Source organism: Pongo pygmaeus, chromosome 20, assembly GCF_028885625.2.
Source record: "Pongo pygmaeus isolate AG05252 chromosome 20, NHGRI_mPonPyg2-v2.0_pri, whole genome shotgun sequence".
Classification (NCBI taxonomy): domain Eukaryota; kingdom Metazoa; phylum Chordata; class Mammalia; order Primates; family Hominidae; genus Pongo; species Pongo pygmaeus.
In genome coordinates, this window is record NC_072393.2 from 41,935,429 (window position 1) to 41,956,174 (window position 20,746).

A 20,746-nucleotide genomic window follows, 5' to 3' on the forward strand; every position below is an offset into this window, starting at 1 on the left:
TAGACTGTGAGGCTTAAATACAGATATTTATTTTCTCATTGTTCTAATTAAAATAGGGATTAGCAGGTTTAATTCCTGGTAAGGGCTCTCTTGGCTTCTCCTTGTGTCCTCAGGTGGACTTTCCTTTGTGTGTGAGCATAGGGAGAGACGTCTCTCCTTCCTCTTCTCCTAAGATCACCATTTGTATCAAATTAGAATCACATTCTTATGTCCTCATTGCCCTATGTCCAAATACAATCACATTGCAGGTTAAGGGGTGAATTCTGGCAAGTTGGAGTTGGGTCGGGGGGTGGCACAGTGGGTTATATAACTCCAGAAATCTCAGTCACAGACTGTTTACCTGTCCCTAACATACACATGTTAGTCGCCATTAAATACAATTAGAATTCCTTCAGGACATATAAAATTTAATGGTGCAGGACAGCAGAAAACAGGATGAGACTGCAATATCCTATCCTATTGAATATGAGAATAAAGCTCCTATGCAGGCTGGAGAAAAGTCAGAAAGAATAAAGGGGCAAATGAAAATGGAAAGAATGGTGAAGTTTTATATTTTTGAGTAAAAATAGTAAAAACCAAACAGTAATACCACCAACAATAATTATATTATGGTTTCAAGTAAGTGTGAAATGCCATAAGTTCATTACAAAGTTCAATGAAAAATGTTAATATGATAAAAATATAGCTGTAACTACAAATAAGGAAAACATAATAAGGATACATTTTATTCATTAATTATTTGTTAATGACTTCAAAAAGTAAAAGCCAAGACACAAGGATATTTTGTTCTCTCACTAATTTTAATGTCTGTATAGAAGGTTTAGATATTTAGTTTTAATTTGTTTAAGCTGAAAGGAAAAAAAACACACACAAAGAAATACAGGACAAGTTCTCCTGGAGAACTATACCAAAAAGAGGAACATTAGCACTGATGGTAACTCAGGATAAAAAGGTAAAATGAGATCCAAGAGTAAATTAGCTGTGTTGTCACATTAATAGAATTTAGTTAGAAATAGAGCTACTACTCTATTTCAAAGATACGAAATAGCAAATATCCTGACAAAAAGGTTAACATACTCTTGTTCTTACCATGTGGGACATGAAACAACCAACTACATATCTTTTAAAACTACTTGAATAAGCAATATTTACATAAAACATAGCTCAATATATCAGATGAGAAAGTGGCTTAATACTGGTAATCATTCACACCTTTATAGAGTACATAAATTCTGGGAAAGACACCAGTTTCAAAAATTAAAATGTAATGAATGACGGTGACATAAATTTATCTGAAAATAATAGTAAAATTTTCTTATAAAAATCAAATAACCGGCCAGGCATGGTGGCTCACACCTATAATCCCAGCACTTTGGGAGGCCGAGGCGGGGGGATCACAAGGTCAGGAAATTGAGACTGTCTTGGCTAACATGGTGAAACTCCGTCTTTACTAAAATACAATTAGCCGGGCATGGTGGCGCATGCCTGTAATCCCAGCTACTTGGCAGGCTGAGGCAGGGAAATCGCTTGAATCTGGGAGGTGGAGGTTGCAGTGAGCTGAGATGACGCCACTGCACTCCAGCCTGGCGACAGAACAAGGCTCTATCTCAAAATAAATAAATAAATCCAATAACCAGGCTGGGTGCGGTGGCTCATGCCTGTAATCCCAGCACTTTGGGAGGTTGAGGCAGGCGGGAGTTCAAGACCAGACTGACCAACATGGAGAAATCCCGTCTCTACTAAAAATACAAAATTAGCCGGGCATGATAATCCCAGCTGTAATCCCAGCTACTCGGGAGGCTGAGCCGGAGAATAGCTTGAACCTGGAAGGCAAAGGTTGAGGTGAGCCAAGATCGTGCCACTGGACTCCAGCCTAGGCAACAAGAGCAAACCTCTGTCTCAAAAAAAAAAAAAAAAAAAAAAAAAAATCTAATAACCAGTGGCTCGTGATCTCATTGACTGCATAACCAAGTCAGCAGTCCTAAGAGAGATGATTTTGGAGTTAAATGAGATTAGTTAAACCAAAGAAGGTCTGCTGATTGTTGAAATGCCCAAACCTAGTAAGGCAACTCTGAGAGGGAATAAAAAGAAAAATAATGATAATAGATTAAAAAACAATTGAAGCCATGTTAATATATAGTTGTAAATCCTCTTAATGCAAGTTCAGTGGTCATTTTTTCTCCCCTTTTAAAGGTGTTTGACAAATTTAAGAATGATAATTTAAGAGAATGATAAATTTTAAGAGACTTACTGGGTGAGTAGTTTTATCAAATATTTAAGAGTTCTCTTCATTTGGATCCTGGTTGGTACAGCCTGCAGGTAAAAAGACTGCTTAAAGGAACTGGTTATATTCCAATATAACACACATACACACTATATATACACACACACATATATATGTGTGTGTGTATATATATATAGTACCCAGTATATAGTGTATATACTATATATACATATATTGTGTGTGTATATAGTGTTATATAGTGCATGTGAGTATATATAGCATACATCACACACTATATACACACATATAGTATATGTGATATAGATAGTATACATCACACACACACTATATACACTATATGTGAAGGGGTGGGTTGCCCCTCCACAACTGTGGGTGTTTGCCTTTAGGTGGAACGAGAGACTTGGAAAAGAAAGAGATACAGAGACAAAGTATAGAGAAAGAAAAAGGGACCCAGGGGACTGGCGTTCAGCATATAGAGGATCCACGCCGGCACCGGCCTCTGAGTTCCCTTAGTATTTATTGATCATTATCAGGCGTGGCAGGATAATAGGGTAATAGTGGAGAGAAGGTCAGAAGGTAAACACATGAACAAATGTCTCTGCATCATAAACAAAGTTAAGAAAAAAGTGCTGCTTTTGATGTGCATATACATAAACATCTCAATATCTTAAGGAGCTGCCAGCATGTCCCACCTCCAGCCGTAAGGCAGTTTTCCTCTATCTCAGTAGATGGAATATACAATCGGGCTTTACACCGAGACATTCCATTGCGCAGGGACGAGCAGGAGACCGAAGCCTTCCTCTTATCTCAACTGCAAAGAGGCATTCCTTCCTCTTTTACTAATCCTCCTCAGCACAGACCCTTTACGGGTGTCGGACTGGGGGACGGTCAGGTCTTTCCCTTCCCACGAGGCCATATTTCAGACTATCACGTGGGGAGAAACCTTGGACAATACCTGGCTTTCCTAGGCAGAGGTCCCTGCGGCCTTCCGCGTGTTTTGTGTCTCTGGGTACTTGAGATTAGGGAGTGGTTTGAGATTAGGGAGTGGTGATGACTCTTAACGAGCATGCTGCCTTCAAGCATTTGTTTAACGAAGCACACCCTGCACAGTCCTTAATCCATTTTACCCTGAGTTGACACAGCACGTTTCAGGGAGCATAGGGTTGGGGGTAGGGTTACAGATTAACAGCATCTCAAGGCAGAAGAATTTTTCTTAGTACAGAACAAAATGGAGTCTCCTATGTCTACTTCTTTCTACACAGACACAGTAACAATCTGATCTCTCTTTCTTTTCCCCACAATATGTATATAGTGTGTGTGTGTTATGGTGGAATATAACCAGTTCCTATGTATGTGTTTTTTTGGGGGGGAATACGTTATATCAAAATAAAGTAGAAATTTAAAGAGAAGTCAACAATTTGATGAAAATGGAAAGGAGATCACACTTCTATCATTCAAAACAAAACACAACAAGAACATTACACAAAATGATCTGTAAGACTGTAAAAATACATAGCATCTGACTAGGAGTTCTAACTCTCTGGAGGAAAATAAGTATAGATATCACAAGCAAAGAATTACAATGCAGAAAAGATAGTGAATATTACAATTAAAAAACTGAATAGTCAAAAGAGCAATAATACAGACATCAAAAGCTATTGTAAACAAAACATGCCAGGATGAGAAACTCATGAAAAAAACTCTTTTTAACATAAAAAGGAGAAATATTTGGCAACATCTAACAAAGCTGTAAGTATATATCAGCTGTGACTAAGCAATTCTACGTCTACATAGAATGACCATGAAGTTTAAAAACAGACTTTAAAAGAAGGAGATACTGAATTGCCTTGATTACCTATTAAATCCATCCACAGTATTTTCCTGTGAAAATCAGAAATAGAAAACCACTTTATACATTTATTTCAGTCAAATGATTTCTCACCAGTGTAAATTTTCGGTTGGCAAGTAAGATGCCCAACAACACTAAAGGAATTCCCACATTCCTTACATTCATAGGGTTTATCATCAGTATGAATGCGCTGATGTTTGGTAAAGGATGAACTATGTCTAAAGGCCTTCCCACATGCCTTGCATTCATAGGGTTTTTCTCCAGTATGAATTCTCTGATGTTCTGTAAGGGCTGAACTATGTCTAAAGGCCTTCCCACATACCTTACATTCATAAGGTTTCTCACCACTATGAATTCTTTGATGTTGAATAAGGGCTGACGTAAGTCTAAAGAACTTTCCACACTCCTTACATTCATAAGGTTTTTGACCACTGTGAATTCTTTCATGTCGAGTAAGTTCACTACCTACTCCAAATGCTTTCTCACATTCTTTACATTTATAGGGTTTTTCACCAGTATGAATCCTCTGATGTCTAGTCAGGGATGAACTATTTCTAAAGACCTTTCCACATGCTTTGCATTCATAGGGTTTCTTACCAGTATGAATTCTCTGATGACGAGCAAGTTCTCTACATACTCCAAAAGCTTTCCCACATTCCTTACATGCATAAGGTTTCTCACCAGTGTGAATTCTCTGATGTTCAATGAGCTGTGAACTAATTCTAAAAACCTTCTCACAGTGCATACATTTGTAGGGTTTCTCACCAGTATGAATTCTCTGATGTTCGGTAAGCTGTGAATGAAATCTGAAGTCCTTGCCACATTCCATACATTTGTAAGTTTTCTCATCAGTATGGATTTTCTGATGTCGAGTAAGTTGTGCATGCACTCTAAAGGATTTCCCACAGAATGAGCATTCAAAGTGTTTCTCACCATCATGAACTCTTTGAAGTGGAGTAACTTCTCCAACTCTTTCAAAGGTCCTTCTGTATTCCTTACATTTATAGAACTTCTCATTATGAATTTTCTGGTATACATTAAGGTCTTTATAAAAACTACATGTATTCCCATATTCCATATATTTACAAGGTTTCACACCAGTATGAATATTCAGTTGTAACATATTGGAGTTATCTATCCCAAAGGTTTTCCAACATTGATTACATTCATAGTTTTTTCCACCAGTATGTATTTTCTGATATTCATCAAACTCTAAGTCACAACTGAAGACCTTTTCATATTTGTTGTATTCATAGGGCTTCTCACTGTCATGAGTTCTCTGAGGTAAAGTAAGAGATTCATGAGTTTTGTAACTGGGCACATTTTCAGGGATGATTTTCATTTGACTGAAATATCCCACTTCAGGTCCTTGTACTTCAATCTTGCTTTTGCTTTGCCAGTCATTTCTGAAAATGGAACTTTCAAGGCCACGTAACTTGCTACTTTCCATTACCTCCCACTGAGAACCAGTGTTTTTAATAATATCTTTTCCTACAGATAAATGCTTAGTCTCATTCCTGGACTCCAAATCTAAAAGAAAGGAAAAAATAATTTTCAGGTACTACAAAAATAAAACAGTTACAGAAAGAAGAGACAATTTAAGAATAATTCACCATATACATGAATTGGTTAAAATACTGTTATGAAAGATAAATTTAGAGAGCTCACAGACTAACAGCAGAACATAAATATTATGAGGATTGTGATAAAGGTAACAGATTAAGTCAGTGGATCTGAAATTTGTGTGTTGGTCATCACCTGGTAAGCTCGTTGGTTAAACGGAATCAAAATCTGTAGATGCAGAACCAGTCATTAGCATCTTGTAGAGGTAATACTAATGCAGATCAAAATTTGATAATCCATATATACTAACACTTTTGTGGTTTTCCTCCCCAAAAATAAACTTTACTGAGGATAATAACAAGGTGCGGTTTGTAAGCCCTCATTTTGCCCGGGCCTGTTGGCTCACGCCTGTAATCCTAGCACTTTGGGAGGGCAAGGTGGGTGGGTTACCTGAGCTCAGAACTTTGAGACCAGCCTGGGCAACACAGTGAAACCCTGCCTCTACTAAAATACAAACAGCCGGGCATGATGGCTTGCACCTGTAGTCCCAGCTACTCGGGAGGCTGAGGCACAAGAATTGCTTGGACCCAGGAGGTGAAGGCTGCAGGGAGCTGTGATCGCACCACTGCACTCTAGGCTGGGCAGTGGAGCGAGAGTCCGTCTCAAAAAAAAATACACCTCATTTTAACCCATTCTCTTAATCATTTTTCACTTCCTAGATCAAAACAAATTTCCTATCATTTAGAGCTATCCACAGGACATTTCATTTCACATAAATGGTCTCTTTGTATGCCAGCTTCTTTTCAAGGTCTCAAGATACCCTCAGAAAGGGCATATTAGTTCACCCTAAATAACTTCATTTCTGTTTCTAATCCCATATCTAGTGCCTTACCCTCATATACTGAATAAAGTGTATTCAGTACTTTTCTCTTACACCATTTACTTCCTTATTTCTTAAATTCCACAAGGACAAATGTGATAAATTTTCATGTGCCAATGTATAACAAGCCCTAAGGACATAGTATATGATAATTAATTAGAGGAAAAGTAATTCACTGTATGAATGAATCTAAATAAAAATAAAAGTATATATACAAAGATAAGTCACTAGAAAACAACAATTATCAAAATAATTATGTAACTATAAGAATAATGCCAGTTATCAATGCCTCCCAACCCTCACATTGTATTAGTGATTACATATGTATATTTATAATACAGTAAGATACATAAATATGGCAAACATTCATATGTATTTATTTTCCAACTGCTTCTCCACTTACACATATTGTCCACCACTATTACTTACTCCCTCCTATGCAGAGCCATGATTGACATGTGGAATGAAGAAATACAATCAAGATGAGATGTGTTATTTACTTCTCTTCAATAGCATATTTACATTTACTCCGCTGTCCTCCTAAAACCTTCCTCTATTTTTTCTTTTATGTTCTTTTACAGATATTCCTTTCCATTTTCTTATAGCGAAAGTCAACTAATGCTGTACTTCCCAAAAATATATTTCAGATATTAAAATAATACCTGAATATAATTATAACTACTGTTAGACTTACACAATTCTGAGCAAGGGCTTATGAGTGAAAAGGAGAATATGCTAACAGAATCATATGAAGAAGGTGGTCTAGGTAGACAAGATTGGAAGGCACTTTGTAACAAAGGATTTATGGACATCATCTGGAGGCCAACAATGAGAGAAGGGAATGCCTGAGGAAAACTCAGAGTGATACATAAACACTGCATGATAAAGGGCAAGAATAATTTTCTGTGACTTAATTATGTATAAGATGAAATAATACAGGCATCAATATCTGACAAAAACATTAAAACCAGATTTGAGTGCCAGTATCAGTAAATCAAAAGTAGTTTCAGTTAGAAATAAAGAAGCTCTCTACTAGGCTGGGTGCAGTGGCTGTAACATCTGTAATCCCAGCATTTTGAGAGGCCAAGGTGGGTAGATCACTTGAGGTCAGTAGTTACAGAACAGCCTGGCCAACATGGTGAAACCCCGTCTCTATTAAAAATACAAAAAAACTTAGCTGGGCATGGCGGCACATGCCTGTAATCCCAGCTACTTGGGAGGCTGAGGCAGGAGAATCATTCAAACCTGGGAGATGGAGGTTGCAGTGAGCTGAGATTGCGCCACTGCACTCCAGGCTGGGCACAGAGTGAGACTGTGTCTTGAAAAAAAAAAAAAAGAAAAAAAAAAAAGAAGCTCGCTACTAAATAAATAACTGTTGAGTCAATGTGGAAATGTAATTGAAATCACAAAGTTTGTAGAGAACCATGATGTTGAAAACATTTCTAACTGACATCTATGGAACACAAATACATTTGTCTGATAAAAAGTAAAAACTTAAATGCTTTTTTAAAAAAAAGTAAAAATAACCAATGTATATATCCTACTAAAGATAAAAGAACAGTGACCTAAAGGTGAGAAATTAGCAAACAATCACAATGTGATGAAAACATACACAAAATGTTATAAGACTCCTATGCTAATAAAGCTGAAAATGTAGATTAATGAATGGATTTCTTGGTAAAGGGATATTTAAAACCAACCCAAAAAGCAACAATAGTTGGAAAAAAACAAATTCCTGGAGTGAGATAAAATTTTCAAACACTCACTCCATGAAACAGAAAAATCATAACCATGCCTTATTGTCCTTATTGAAATAAACCAGATAATAAACCAGGAATCGTAGAACAAAGACCTGAATCATGATCTGGACCAGGGGAGGTATGAGATGTACCCTGTAATGTTTTGCCAGAAAGAAAAAAGTTTTACAACAGTGGGTCACGTCAAAGGGACACAAAAATAGCTTGAGGGAGCTAAAGTGCCACCATTTTGACAATTCAAGAGTCAAATGAGGGGAAAAAAGTTTATGTACAGAAACATGCCAAACTAAACAAACCAGAAAAATGCACTCATATCCAATTCAATGCTAGGTCTGGGATAGGGAGCGTATGGAATGAGCCTTGGATAAGCTTTTGACAAAAAGTGAGAATAAATTCAAAGGTTAAAGGATAAAGCCAAAGCACCCAGAAATCACCATAAGAAACATGGTATCAGTATATCAAAATTTCATCCAATATTCATACAGCTGGACATCAAAAATCAGACTCTGGTGGGCTAATGTATACTGAACCAATAAAATCAATACACATAATGAGACTTAATAGAAGGTATGAAAATTTCTACTGCACCATTTGAGGTGGCTACTTACTTACAGTAATATAAAAGACATATAATAAAAAAAGCCTCTTTGCCTTTCCTATTAGAATTACAAAAGTTTACCAAAGAACATGACAGCAACTAATATATAAAAGGAATGACAAATTGAAACACATTGATTCCAATAAGGACTTCCACTTGCAAAAACATTAGGTGAATCACTGAAAAGGAACTGTGTATCTATAAAATGCCAAATTAAGACCAGAGAGATTGGTTTCTGACCACACTGTCTGAATTAGCTCTTTCTCCATCATACGCTATCCCTTTATTCTTACACATATCACTATATATATTCTCTACTTATTTGTTTACTTGTTTATTATACATCTCAAGAACTAGTATGTCAATTCCATGAGAGCAGGTTCTGTATTGGTCTTGTTCACCATTGTACTGATATCTGTCTCAATGTAGACACTGAATAAATATTGAGGATGTGAATGAGCATTTTTTTTTGGTCAATATATACATACATAAGTCTACATACAAGATGAACTGGAAAACAGTTGGGGGCATTGAAGATCTTAATTTCCTCCAAGTGCCAGGCTTTTGTTTGTTTTTTTAAAACAAACAAACAAAAAACACCGTCTGGGCTGGGTGCAGTGGCTCACACCTGTAATCCCACCACTTTGGGAGGCCAAGGCAGGGAGATCACGAGGTCAGGAGATCGAGACCATCCTGGCTAACACGGTGATACCCCGTCTCTACTAAAAATACAAAAAATTAGCCGGGCGTGGTGGCGTGCGCCTGTAGTCCCAGCTACGCAGGAGGCTGAGACAGAATGGCATGAACCCAGGAGACGGAGGTTGCAGCGAGCTGAGATTGCGCCACTGCACTCCAGCCTGGGTGACAGAGCGAGACTCTGTCTCAAAAAAATAAATAAAACAACAACAACAACAACATCAAAATAAAAACCCACAGGCTTTTGAAGGGATTTTCCCAACAGAATCACAGGGGCTAATCTCCCTCCTGGACCAGATGGGCTTTGTGCTTTGGCAATGACTTTCTATCACTCATTGGCCATCACTTACCTGGCCCTGTCTTCTTTCACATCCCATAAACTCTATAGAGCAACTTCCCTTCCTGCAGTAAGGTGATCCCAATTGGATTAGAAATGGAAGACTGCTTCCAACAAAGAAATGTAACAATATATTTTTTATTATGGCCAATTTTTAAAATACAGCTTTGAGAATTGGCTAAAGTTTTACTAAATAAAATCAAAATTATATTGATAAAGATGTCAGAAAAGAGAAATGTGAGGGAACTGGAAAAACATTCACCTTAGAGTAACCACAGAATTATCAAGTATAAAGAGACTAGACAGGCAAAGAAAGCTCTTATGTTATTTAAACCCATACTAATTCCGTCTGGAGAAGCAGTATAACAGTTAAAAATTATTGTCTTTGGTGCCAGATTGCCTGGGTAGAAAGCCTACCTCTGCAATTAAGTGGCTGTGTAGCCTTGCAGAAGTACCTAAATACTCTCTGTTGTAAGCAACCTCTTCTGTACAACAATAATACAAATAGCACTTATATCACAGAGTTATTGTAAGAATTAAACAAGTCCTTTTTTTATGAGATGGAGTCTTCCCCTGTTGCCCAGGCTGGAGTGCAGTGGCGCAATCTCGGCTCACTGCAACCTCCACCTCCCGAGTTCAAGCAGGTTCAAGCAATTCTGCTGCCTCAGCCTCCTGAGTAGCTGGGACTACAGGCACATGCCACCATGCCTGGCTAATTTTTTTGTATTTTAGTAGAGATGGGATTTCACCGTGTTGCCCAGGCTGGTCGCGAACTCCTGAGCTCAGGCAGTCCACCCACCTCGGCCTCCCAAAGTGCTGGGATTACAGGCATGAGCCACCACGCCCAGCCGAGAGTCAATTATGTAAAGTGCTTAGGACGGGGCCAAGTAGAAGGCAAGAACTGTGGAAGCTGAGAAGAAAGTTAGTAACTTTCTGAGCTATTAAAAGGTCCTTGGTGGAATACTAATTTAATGTTAAATGCGAAGTTCTTTAGCCATAAAGCAGGTGGGAGGAAATGAATATGAACTCTTTATCAATCCATCAATATATAAGTTGTAGAGATTCTTTTAACGATCATAACAAATCAGGACACACAGTATGTTAAAAGTTCTCCCAGAAGGCAGGTAAGAATATAAAGTATTTATAGCAATTCTGACCTCAAACACAATGTACAGGTTGTACATCCCTAATCTACAATCTGAAATTCAGCTACAAAATCCTAAACTTTTTGAGCACTGACATGATGCTACAAGTGAAATACACGTAACTACTTAACATAAACTTTGTTTCATGCACAAAACTATTAAAAACATTGTATAAAATTACCTTCAGTCTATGTGTATAAAGTGTACATGGAACATAAATGAATTTTGTGTTTCAATTTGGGTTCCATCCCTAAGATATCTCATTATGTATATGCAGATATTCCAAAATCTGAAAAAAAATCCCAAATCCAAAACACTCTCATCCCAAGTATTCTGGATAAGGGATACTCAACCTGTAATGTCTCAATGATATGCTGTATGTGTCCCATAAGTCAAATCCAGCTCCTTGGTATCAAAGAAGGTAGAAAGTATACGAAGGGCCTGAGAAGGTAAGAATATCATGAAGAATGTAAAAGACTAATGGAGATGTCATTTGCAACACAACAATACTGAAAACATGCCTTTGAAATCAGAAGTTCACCTAGTTTCTTAAAACATAGCCTTGAGGCCAGCGCAGTGGCTCACGCCTGTAATCCCAACACTCTGGGAGGCCGAGGTGGGCGAATCACAAGGTCAGGAGTTCAAGACCAGCCTGGCCAACATAGTGAAACCCTGCCTTTACTAAAAATACAAAAAATTAGATGGGTATAGTGGCGGGCACCTGTAATCCCAGCTACTCAGGAGGCTGAGGCAGGAGAATCGCTTGAACCCAGGAGGCAGAGGTTGCAGTGAGCCAAGATCATGTCACTGCACTCCAGCCTGGGTGAAAGAGTGAGACTCCATCTCGAAAACAAAACAAAACATAGATAGCCTTGAGTTCATTGAATATCAGCTGATCGTCTAGAGAGTATATTCTAAGTTATTTGAGGCAGATAAATTTACCCAGTGAGAGTAAGTTGCTGTAGTTCTCCATCATCACATCCCAGTACAAGTTCCTCTGAGCAGAATCCAGATATTCCCATTCCTCCTGAGAGAAGTTGATGACCACATCCCTGAGTGTCACCAGTTCCTGAAACAACAAACCCGTACATTACAGGTAAAATTTAAGGAAATATTTTTGAGAAAAAGACAAGAGGAATTGCCTTATAGCAAGGGGATTGGACAGTAAACAAGGAGGCCAAAAGAAGACTGTGACATGGGAAGTAAGGAAATTAGTGCTTCCAAACCAGACTATCATCTTTCAAGACTCCCTTTGATCCACTGAAATCTTTCTGCATACTTATGGGATCTCTTATTTAGCCAACCATGTCTGGAAATTAATAACCAGTTTACAAATTAAAAGAAGTACTATATACAAGCACATTTCATGCTATGTGCCTGCCTCATGAATCATCAATAAAGGTAAGTTTCTATACCGTCATTCCCCTGTACAGGAGAAAAATATCTAACTTTGAAAACGGGGTATGAACAAAATTAAAGATTTCTTGTAGCTCCAAGTTCATTACTATGTGACATATTATTTCACATTATATAATAAGAATTATTACTTCTAGCGATAAAGTTTTTAGTGTTTTTTAGTGGCTACAGAGTAGTTTTCTTGTTAAAAATATAATAGCCTTAATTATATTCCAACATTTAGGTTAGACAAGGTCTTCTCCAATTCTGCGTCTACAATCATCATCATTTTGTATGACTTGAGGCCATTCAACATCAAATCAATCTACCTGGAAACTCAAGTCTGTGGAGAAGGTCAGAGTATGCCCAATTATCAAACAGATCCATCTGCTTTTTCCCTATCCAAGAATACGACAAGGAAAAGTCTAGGGATTCAACTTTTGCTTTATATCTGCTCTTGACAAAGGACTGGACACATAGGAGTGTTGAACATTCTTTGGGGAATAGAGGCACACAGGAGGGACACTGTGCTGTTAGACTCCAGCCCTTACTAGAAAGCGAAGAAGTATGGGGTTGTGGTACAGGTTCTTTGACAGAGGTGTTTGGTAGGAAGAATCAGAAAAAGGAAATATCACAAAGAAAAGAGAAATAGTTAACTTACATGGTCCATGGTTAGAACTGTAAAGAATTGGTCAGGGAATTCCACTTCTGGCATGACAGCATGAGGAGCTCCATGGACATGATCCCCAATGAAACTGTAAACATTATTTTTTAAGAAAGAACCACCATTTAAAGTCTCTGGAAATGGTGCTAGGAATGTACAGCAAATGAAGAAACATTAGTTTAAGAAAATCTCAAAAAACATGTTAAGAACTCTGAGAGTCTAGACTCCGTGAACCAAACCTGAGCCCTCCATTGTCCATTCTATCTTGGTGAGAAAGACTCCACTCCAGACAGGATAGCCAAGGGCATGGTGCTTCTTCACCACTTCTCAACCCTTGCCCCAGTCGGATAGCTATCTTCCTAGGTGGGGTAAGACATCATCACTTTTCACTCTGCCCCAGTTACCTGTTGCACAGCTGAAGAATGAGGACTCCCTTCCTCTGCCTAGCCCCAAAACATGAAATGTAGGCTTTAACTTGGATGTGGTACTGCTGAGCATACTGAGGTTCCAACTGTTGTGTCCTGGCTCCCGGGGCAGGTGTTCCATGCCCAAACAGGCAAGCCAGGGAGACCTGGCTGCTGCCCCATCTGCCATCTACCAAGCACTCAGCTCCTAAAGCAGGGGAATCACTCAGAGAGATGCATGCCTTTGTCCGAACCTCCAGCAGTAGAATGGTGGCTCTGAGATTTTGTCCAGGGGGAGAAGTAGGCCATAGAACAGAGAGTTCTGTATTGCTTCTCAAAGGAACTGAATTGACTTGCAACAGAATGTGGAGAAGTTTAAACCTAAGGGCAATGTCAAAAACTGAAAATTTTGGTGAAGGGCAATTGGGAGGAGGTTGATAGATTAGAGATGTATGTTATACTGTAGGGTGGCTTGTTTGCCAGACAGAAACTGAGAGACACCTGGGAAGACATTCTATTGTCAGAACAAATCTCAAACACTGACCTCAAAAAAGCCCCAGTTTGATTACATTAGCCTGTGAAGCAATGTATACTCCAGGGCACTTATGAAAGCAATACTGCCATAAGTTGCAACTAGTGGTGCTTAACAGCTGGGGGTGGTCAGGGAGATGCTCAAAGACAGCCCAGTCAAAACCACTATCATCTAATGCTGTCTGTAGAAGTAGGCAAGGCTGTACTCCCAATGAGCAACATCAGAGATTTTACAACATGGTGGGAATAGACTTCACTAAAATAATCCAGATCCAGAGAGTCCATTCTCATGCTGCTATAAGAATATACCCAAGACTAGGTAATTTACAAAGGAAAGAGGCTTAATTGACTCACAGTTCTGCATGGCTGGGGAGGCCTCAGGAAACTTACAATCATGGCAGAAGGCACCTCTTCACAGGGTGGTAGGAGACAGAATGAGAGGCGAGCTAAGGGGGAAGCCCCTTATAAAACCATCAGATCTTGTGAGAACTCACTCACTATTACAAGAACAGTATGGGGGAAACCACCCCCATGATTCAATTATCTCCACCTGGTCCTGCCCTTGACATGTGGGGATTATTACAATTCAAGGTGAGTCTCGGGTGGAGATACAAGAGCCAAACCATATCACAGTCACTAAGCAAGTAAATAAGCAAGTACCAATAACAAGCCCTGAGGCAGAGGGTGTGGACAAAAGTACTGGAGTTCCAACAATAGTCTATAATGTCCACTTTCCACAAACAAGAGACAGGCAAAGAAACAGGAAAGTATGATTCACACACTGGAAAAGAAGCCCACAACAGAAACTGCTTGTAAGAGCAACCAGATTTAACAGGCAAAGACTTCAAGTTATAAACAGGCAAAGACTTCAAATTATACATTATAATACATATTCAAGTAGACAAAGGAAACCATAAAGAAGTAAATGTAGGTATGATCATAATGTTGCATCAAAAGGAGAATATCAACAGAGATAAAAATTACTAAAAAGAAACATGGAAATTCTGAAGTTACAAAGTATAATAACTGAAATGAAATTTTCACTAGAAGGACTCAATAGTAGATATGAACTGGCAGAAGTATTAGCAAAGTTGAAGACAGATTAATAGCAATGGTGTAATATGATGAACAGAGAGAAAACAAGACAAATTAACATCTCAGAGAAATGTGGGACCCCATTAACCACACTGATATAAACAGGAGTACCAGAAGAGAGGTGAGAGAGAAAAAAAGGATTTAAAATTTACAAAGAAATAATGGATTTAAAATCCCCAAACTTACTGAAAATCATTAAACTGCACATCCAGGAAGCTCAACAAACACCAAGCAGGATAAATGCATAGAGATCCAAACATAGATGCATCATTATAAAAGCACTGAAATCCAAAGAAAGAAATGGAGAAAATCTTGAAAGCACTAAAAGGAAACTGCAGGCTAGAAGTGAAACTAATACAAAAGTATTAACTGCTGATTTCTCATCAGAAAAAAATGAAGGCCAGAAAGCAGTGGGATGATATATACAAAGTACTCACACACACAAAATCCTTCAACCCAGAATCCTAAATCTATCAACATGTAAAAAAATGAAGTGACCCCCTACCTCACACCACTTACAAAAATTAACTCAAAATGGATTAAAGTCTTAAATATAATGCCTGAAACTATAAAAATCCTAGAAGAAAACATAGTGAAACTCTTGACATTGGTCTTGCGATGATTTTTAAAAATATAACACCAAAAGCACCAGAAACAAAAGCAAAAACAAAGAAATGGCACCAAATAAAATTAAAAAGCTTTTACAAAATAAAGGAAACAATTTAAAAAGTGAAATGACATTCTACAGCATGGGAGAAAATATGTGCAAATTATATATCTGACAAGGGGTTAATATCTAAATATATAAGAAATTCATTCAACTCAATAGCAAAAAAAAAAAAAAAAAAATCCAATTAAAAAATAAGGAAAGAACCTGATAGACATTTTTGCGAAGAAGATATACAAATGGTCAACAGGTATATAAAAAGGTGCTCAATATCACTAAACATCAGGGAAATGCAAATCAAAGCCACAATGAAATATCACCTCACACCTGATAAGACTGCTGTTATCAAAAAGACAAGAAAGAAAAAAAATGTTGACAAGGATATGGAAAAAAGGGAAGCCTTGTACACTGTCAGGGATGTAAATTAGTACAATCCTTCTGAAAAAGAGTATGGAGGTTCCTCAAAAACTTAAAAATAGGACAACCATACACTCCAGCAATCCTGCTTCTGGCTATACAGCCAAAAGAAATGAAGTCAATAACTTATTTCCCCCTGCACCGAGACAGTCTCGCTCTTTCACCCACAGTGGAGCGCAGTGCCGCAATCTCGGTTCACTGCAACCTCTGCCTCCTGGGTTCAAGCAATTCTCCTGTCTCAGCCTCCTGAGTAGCTGGGATTACAGGCGTGTGGCACCATGCCCGGCTAAGCTTTGTATTTTTAGTAGAGCCGGGGTTTCACCATGTTGGCCAGGCTGGTCTCAAACTCCTGAGCTCGTGATCCACCCATCTTGGCCTCCCAAAGTGCTGGAATTACAGGCGTGAGCCACCACGCATGGCCAAAGTTAGTAACTTGAAGAGATATTTGCAGTCCTTTTCATGGCCACATTATTCATAGTAACCAAGGTATGGAAACCTAAGTGTCCATCAATGGGTGGACAGATAAAAGTGTGTTTGTATGTGTGTGTATACATATATGTATGTGTCAATTATATATCAGTAAAACAGAGGGGGGTGGTTATCCTTATGCAGCAAACCTACACTTCAAAACTTAAGAACATTTCAAAACTTAAGATGAAAAGACATTTCCAGATAAAAACTGAATTTATTGCTAGCTGACTGACCTTAAAAAGTACTCAAGGAAGCTCTTTAGGCTGAAAACAGGTGATCCCAGGCAGTAATACAAATCCATATGAAAAAAGAGAAGTGGCCAGGTGCGTTGGCTCACACCTGTAATTCCAGCACTTTGAGAGGCTGCGGCGGGAGGATCACCTGACGTTGGGAGTTCGAGACCAGCCTGATCAATGTGGAGAAATCTGGTCTCTACTAAAAATAAAAAATTAGCTGGGTGTGGTGACACATGCCTGTAATCTCAGCTACTCGGGAGGCTGAGGCAGAAGAATCACATGAACCCGGGAGGCAGAGGTTGCAGTGAGCCGAGATCACGCCATTGCACTCCAGCCTGCGCAACAAGAGCGAAACTCTGTCTCAAAAAAAAAAAAAAAAAAGAGAAGCAAGGCAATTTTATGTAATTATAAAAGACAGTATATATATGTATCTCTTCTCCTCTTAACTGATATACAAATTTTATGAAACGTGTATTTATGTATTATTGGGCCCATAACATACAGAAATGTAATATATTTGCCAATAATAACACAAAGAAGGCAGGGGAAAGCAAAGTTGTACTGGGCTAAGGAAATGAATCCAGATGGTAACTCGAATCTATCTGGACCAAATGAGGAGAACCCAAAGAGAGAAATCAGATTGATAAAATAAAAGTTATAAATGTATAAAGGTTCTCCTTTCTTCTCATTTTTTTTAAAACATAGATTTATATAAGGTAAAAATTACAACAACGGTTGGTTGAGTTCGAAACATCTGTAGATGTAATGTGAAGACCAATATTACTATAAGAGAAGATGAAAGGAAATAAGAGTTACATAGGAGTAAATTTCTCTATCTCACTTGAATTAAGCCAATATAAATCAGAAGCTGTTTCTGAAGTAAGATATTTGGCAGAATAAATCTCTAAGCAGCAAAGTGTTCAGGGTGCTGCTCGGCTTCTCTTAACTACTCAGAGTAAAATGTGAGAAGAAACAATACAAAGATGGGATTTATAACACGGAAGCAAAACATAGAGATTTGAAAATTCTCAGCCTGAGCATGTAAATAAAAAGGTATTTAGGAAAGTAAACCAAGTGTGTGACCAAGTAACCTTCTGATCAGAGTGTGGCTAGAAAGAAGCCAGGTGTTTTCATCATGACAAAAGGAGAATGAACCCAATGGCACTTCAGAGAGCTTCAAGGCTGCTCCTCCCATCACAGGTCCACAGTGCGAGGGCTTTGAAGGCAGGATGGTTTCAAGGGAAGGGCCTAGAACACTCATGGAACTTTGGGCTGCCCGGGGCTGCCTCAAGTCTCTGCTCTCCACATCCTGGCACAGTGCTCCTTGGCTGCCGTAGTTGTGGCTCCAGTGGGCTCAGGTGCAGTTTAGTCCCTGCTCTGGAGGGCAAAGTGGTGAACCTCAGCATCCGCATGGTGCTGATTTTGCAAGTGTGCAGAGTGCACAGGATGTGGAAGCATGGCATCCTTCAAAGAGATTTCTTTTTTTTTTCTTTTTTGAGACAGAGTCTCACTGTATTGCCCAAGCTGGAGTGCAGTGGTGCGATCTTGGCTCACTGCAACCTCCGCCTCTCCCAGGCTCAAGCAATTCTCTTGCCTCAGCCTCCCAAATAGATGGGATTACAGGCATGCGATTCCTTGGAGAGCCTCAGGGCCTAGACAGAGACCTACTAGAGGCAGAGCCACTGCAGACAGTCCCCACTAGGGCATTGTCCAGTGGAGTCATAGAGGCTGTGCCACTCCCCAAACCCTAGACCTGTAGAGCCAGCAGCATGCAACATGGGCCTGGGAGAGCCAGTGGCACCTGACTCCAACCCATGAGAGCTGCAGTATGAACTGTGCACACCAAAGCCATGGTGGCAGGGTCCCTTCGGGCCTTTGGGGTCCAACCCCCATCCCAGTGTGTCTGGAATATGTGACAAGGAGTCAAAGATGATTATTCTCCAGGCTAAAGGTCTATTGTTGTTTGCCCTGTTCAGTTTTGGACCTACTTGAGACCAGTGACCCATACTTTCTTATTTATCTGTTTTGGAGTAGAAATGTCTGTCCTGGCCCGGGTACAGTGGCTCATGCCTATAATCTCAGCACTCTGGGAGGCCGAGGCAGGCGGATCACCTGAGGTCGGGAGTTCAAGACCAGCCTGACCAACATGGAGAAACCCCGTTTCTACTAATAATACAAAAAAATTAGCCAGGAATGGTGGTGCATGCCTGTAATCCCAGCTACTTGGGAGGCTGAGGTAGGCCTCCCTCGCTTCAACCCGGGAGGCAGAGGTTGCGGTGAGCCAAGATCGCACCATTGCACTCCAGCCTGGGGAAAAAAAAAAAAGAAATGTCTGTCTTATTCCATTATTATTCCATTGTAGCTTGGAAGCACATAACTAGTTTGGTTTCACAGGTACAGGACTAGAGAGCAATTTGCCTCAGGATGAATCACCACATGATTTAGATAATACCTAGATGAGACTCTGCCCTTTAAGTTGACTTTAAAGTTTATGCTGAAATGAGTTTTAATACTTTGGGGGCTAATGGAATGAAACGAATGTATTTTGTATGTGAGAAAGACATGAATATAGGGGGGGTCCAGGGGCAGAATGTAACATGTCCTCTCCAAAATTCAGTTGTTACCAATGCGATAGTATTAGAAGGTGAAGCCTGGCCAGGCGCAGTGGCTCATGCCTGTAATCCCAGCACTTTGGGAGGCCGAGGTGGGCGGATCACGAGGTCAGGAGATCGAGACCATCTTGGCTAACATGGTGAAACCCCGTCTCTACTAAAAAAAATACAAAAAAATAGCCGGGCATGGTGGCAGGCGTCTGTAGTCCCAGCTACTCGGGAGGCTGAGGCAGGAGAATGGCATGAACCTGGGAGGCAGAGCTTGCAGTGAGCTGATATTGTGCCCTCCAGCCTGGGCGACAGAGCAACACTCTGTCTCCAAAAAAAAAAAAAAAAAAAAAAAAAAAAGAAGATGGAGCCTTTAAGAGGTGATGAGGGCTCCTCCCTTTGTGAATGGGATTACAGCCTTCATAAAAGAGGCTCAATGCAGACTTCCTTGTCCTCCCTTTTGCATGTGAGGACACACGTCCTTTCTGGAGGATGCAGCATCAAGGCACCCTTGAAAGAGGACAATTGAACCTGATGATGCCTTGATCTTGGACTTCATAACCTACAGAACTGTGATACATTTCTGTTCTTTATAAATCAGGTATTTTGTTATAGCAGCACAAACAGACTAAGAAAGTTGTCTATGGGTGCTGGGCGCGGTGGCTCACGCCTGTAATCCCAGCACTTTGGGAGGCTGAGGCGGGTGGATCATGAGGTCAGGAGTTCGAGACCAGTCTGGCCAACATAGTGAAACCCTGTCTCTACTAAAAATACACCAAAAATTAGCCGGGCCTGGTGGTGTGCGCCTGTAATCCTAGCTACTCGGGAGGCTGAGGCAGGAAAATCACGTGAACCCAAGAGGCGGAGGTTGCAGTGAGCCGAGATCACACCACTGCACTCCAGCCTGGGCGACAGAATGAGACTGTGTCTCAAAAAAAAAAAAAAAAGAAAAGAAAATTGTCTATGGGTGACTCAGCTGCAAAGCTTCAAGGAGATTGAGAGTAAGACGATGGAAACAACAGTCAAGCCAAGAACCAAATCAGGAACACAATCCTGTTTACAATTGCCACTAAAAGAATAACATACCTAAGAATACAGCTAACCAGGGAGGTGAAAGATCTCTACAATGAGAACCACAAAACACTGCTCAAAGAAATCAGATGACACAAATGGAAAAACATGGTAGGAAGAATCAA

At 39.6% G+C, this 20,746-nt stretch overlaps 1 protein-coding gene across 11 annotated transcripts in view; it reads right to left on the reverse strand.

The window, feature by feature from the left end:
* Window positions 1–781: 781 nt before the first annotated feature.
* The window catches only part of ZNF529 (zinc finger protein 529), a 61,579-nt gene continuing 41,614 nt past the window's right edge, over window positions 782–20,746 (reverse strand). For 10 of the 11 annotated variants that reach the window (XM_063657571.1, XM_054462357.2, XM_054462359.2 and 7 more), the window contains 3 exons: window positions 13,127–13,220; window positions 12,013–12,139; window positions 782–5,624 (listed from right to left, as the gene is read on the reverse strand). In XM_063657571.1, coding sequence (XP_063513641.1) covers window positions 4,168–5,624; window positions 12,013–12,139; window positions 13,127–13,220 — 1,678 coding nt within the window. In that variant the 3' untranslated portion in view covers window positions 782–4,167. Of the gene's footprint in view, window positions 5,625–11,423; window positions 11,512–12,012; window positions 12,140–13,126; window positions 13,221–20,746 lie in introns of those variants that run through there. The other variant, XM_054462360.2, reaches the window with a different exon arrangement.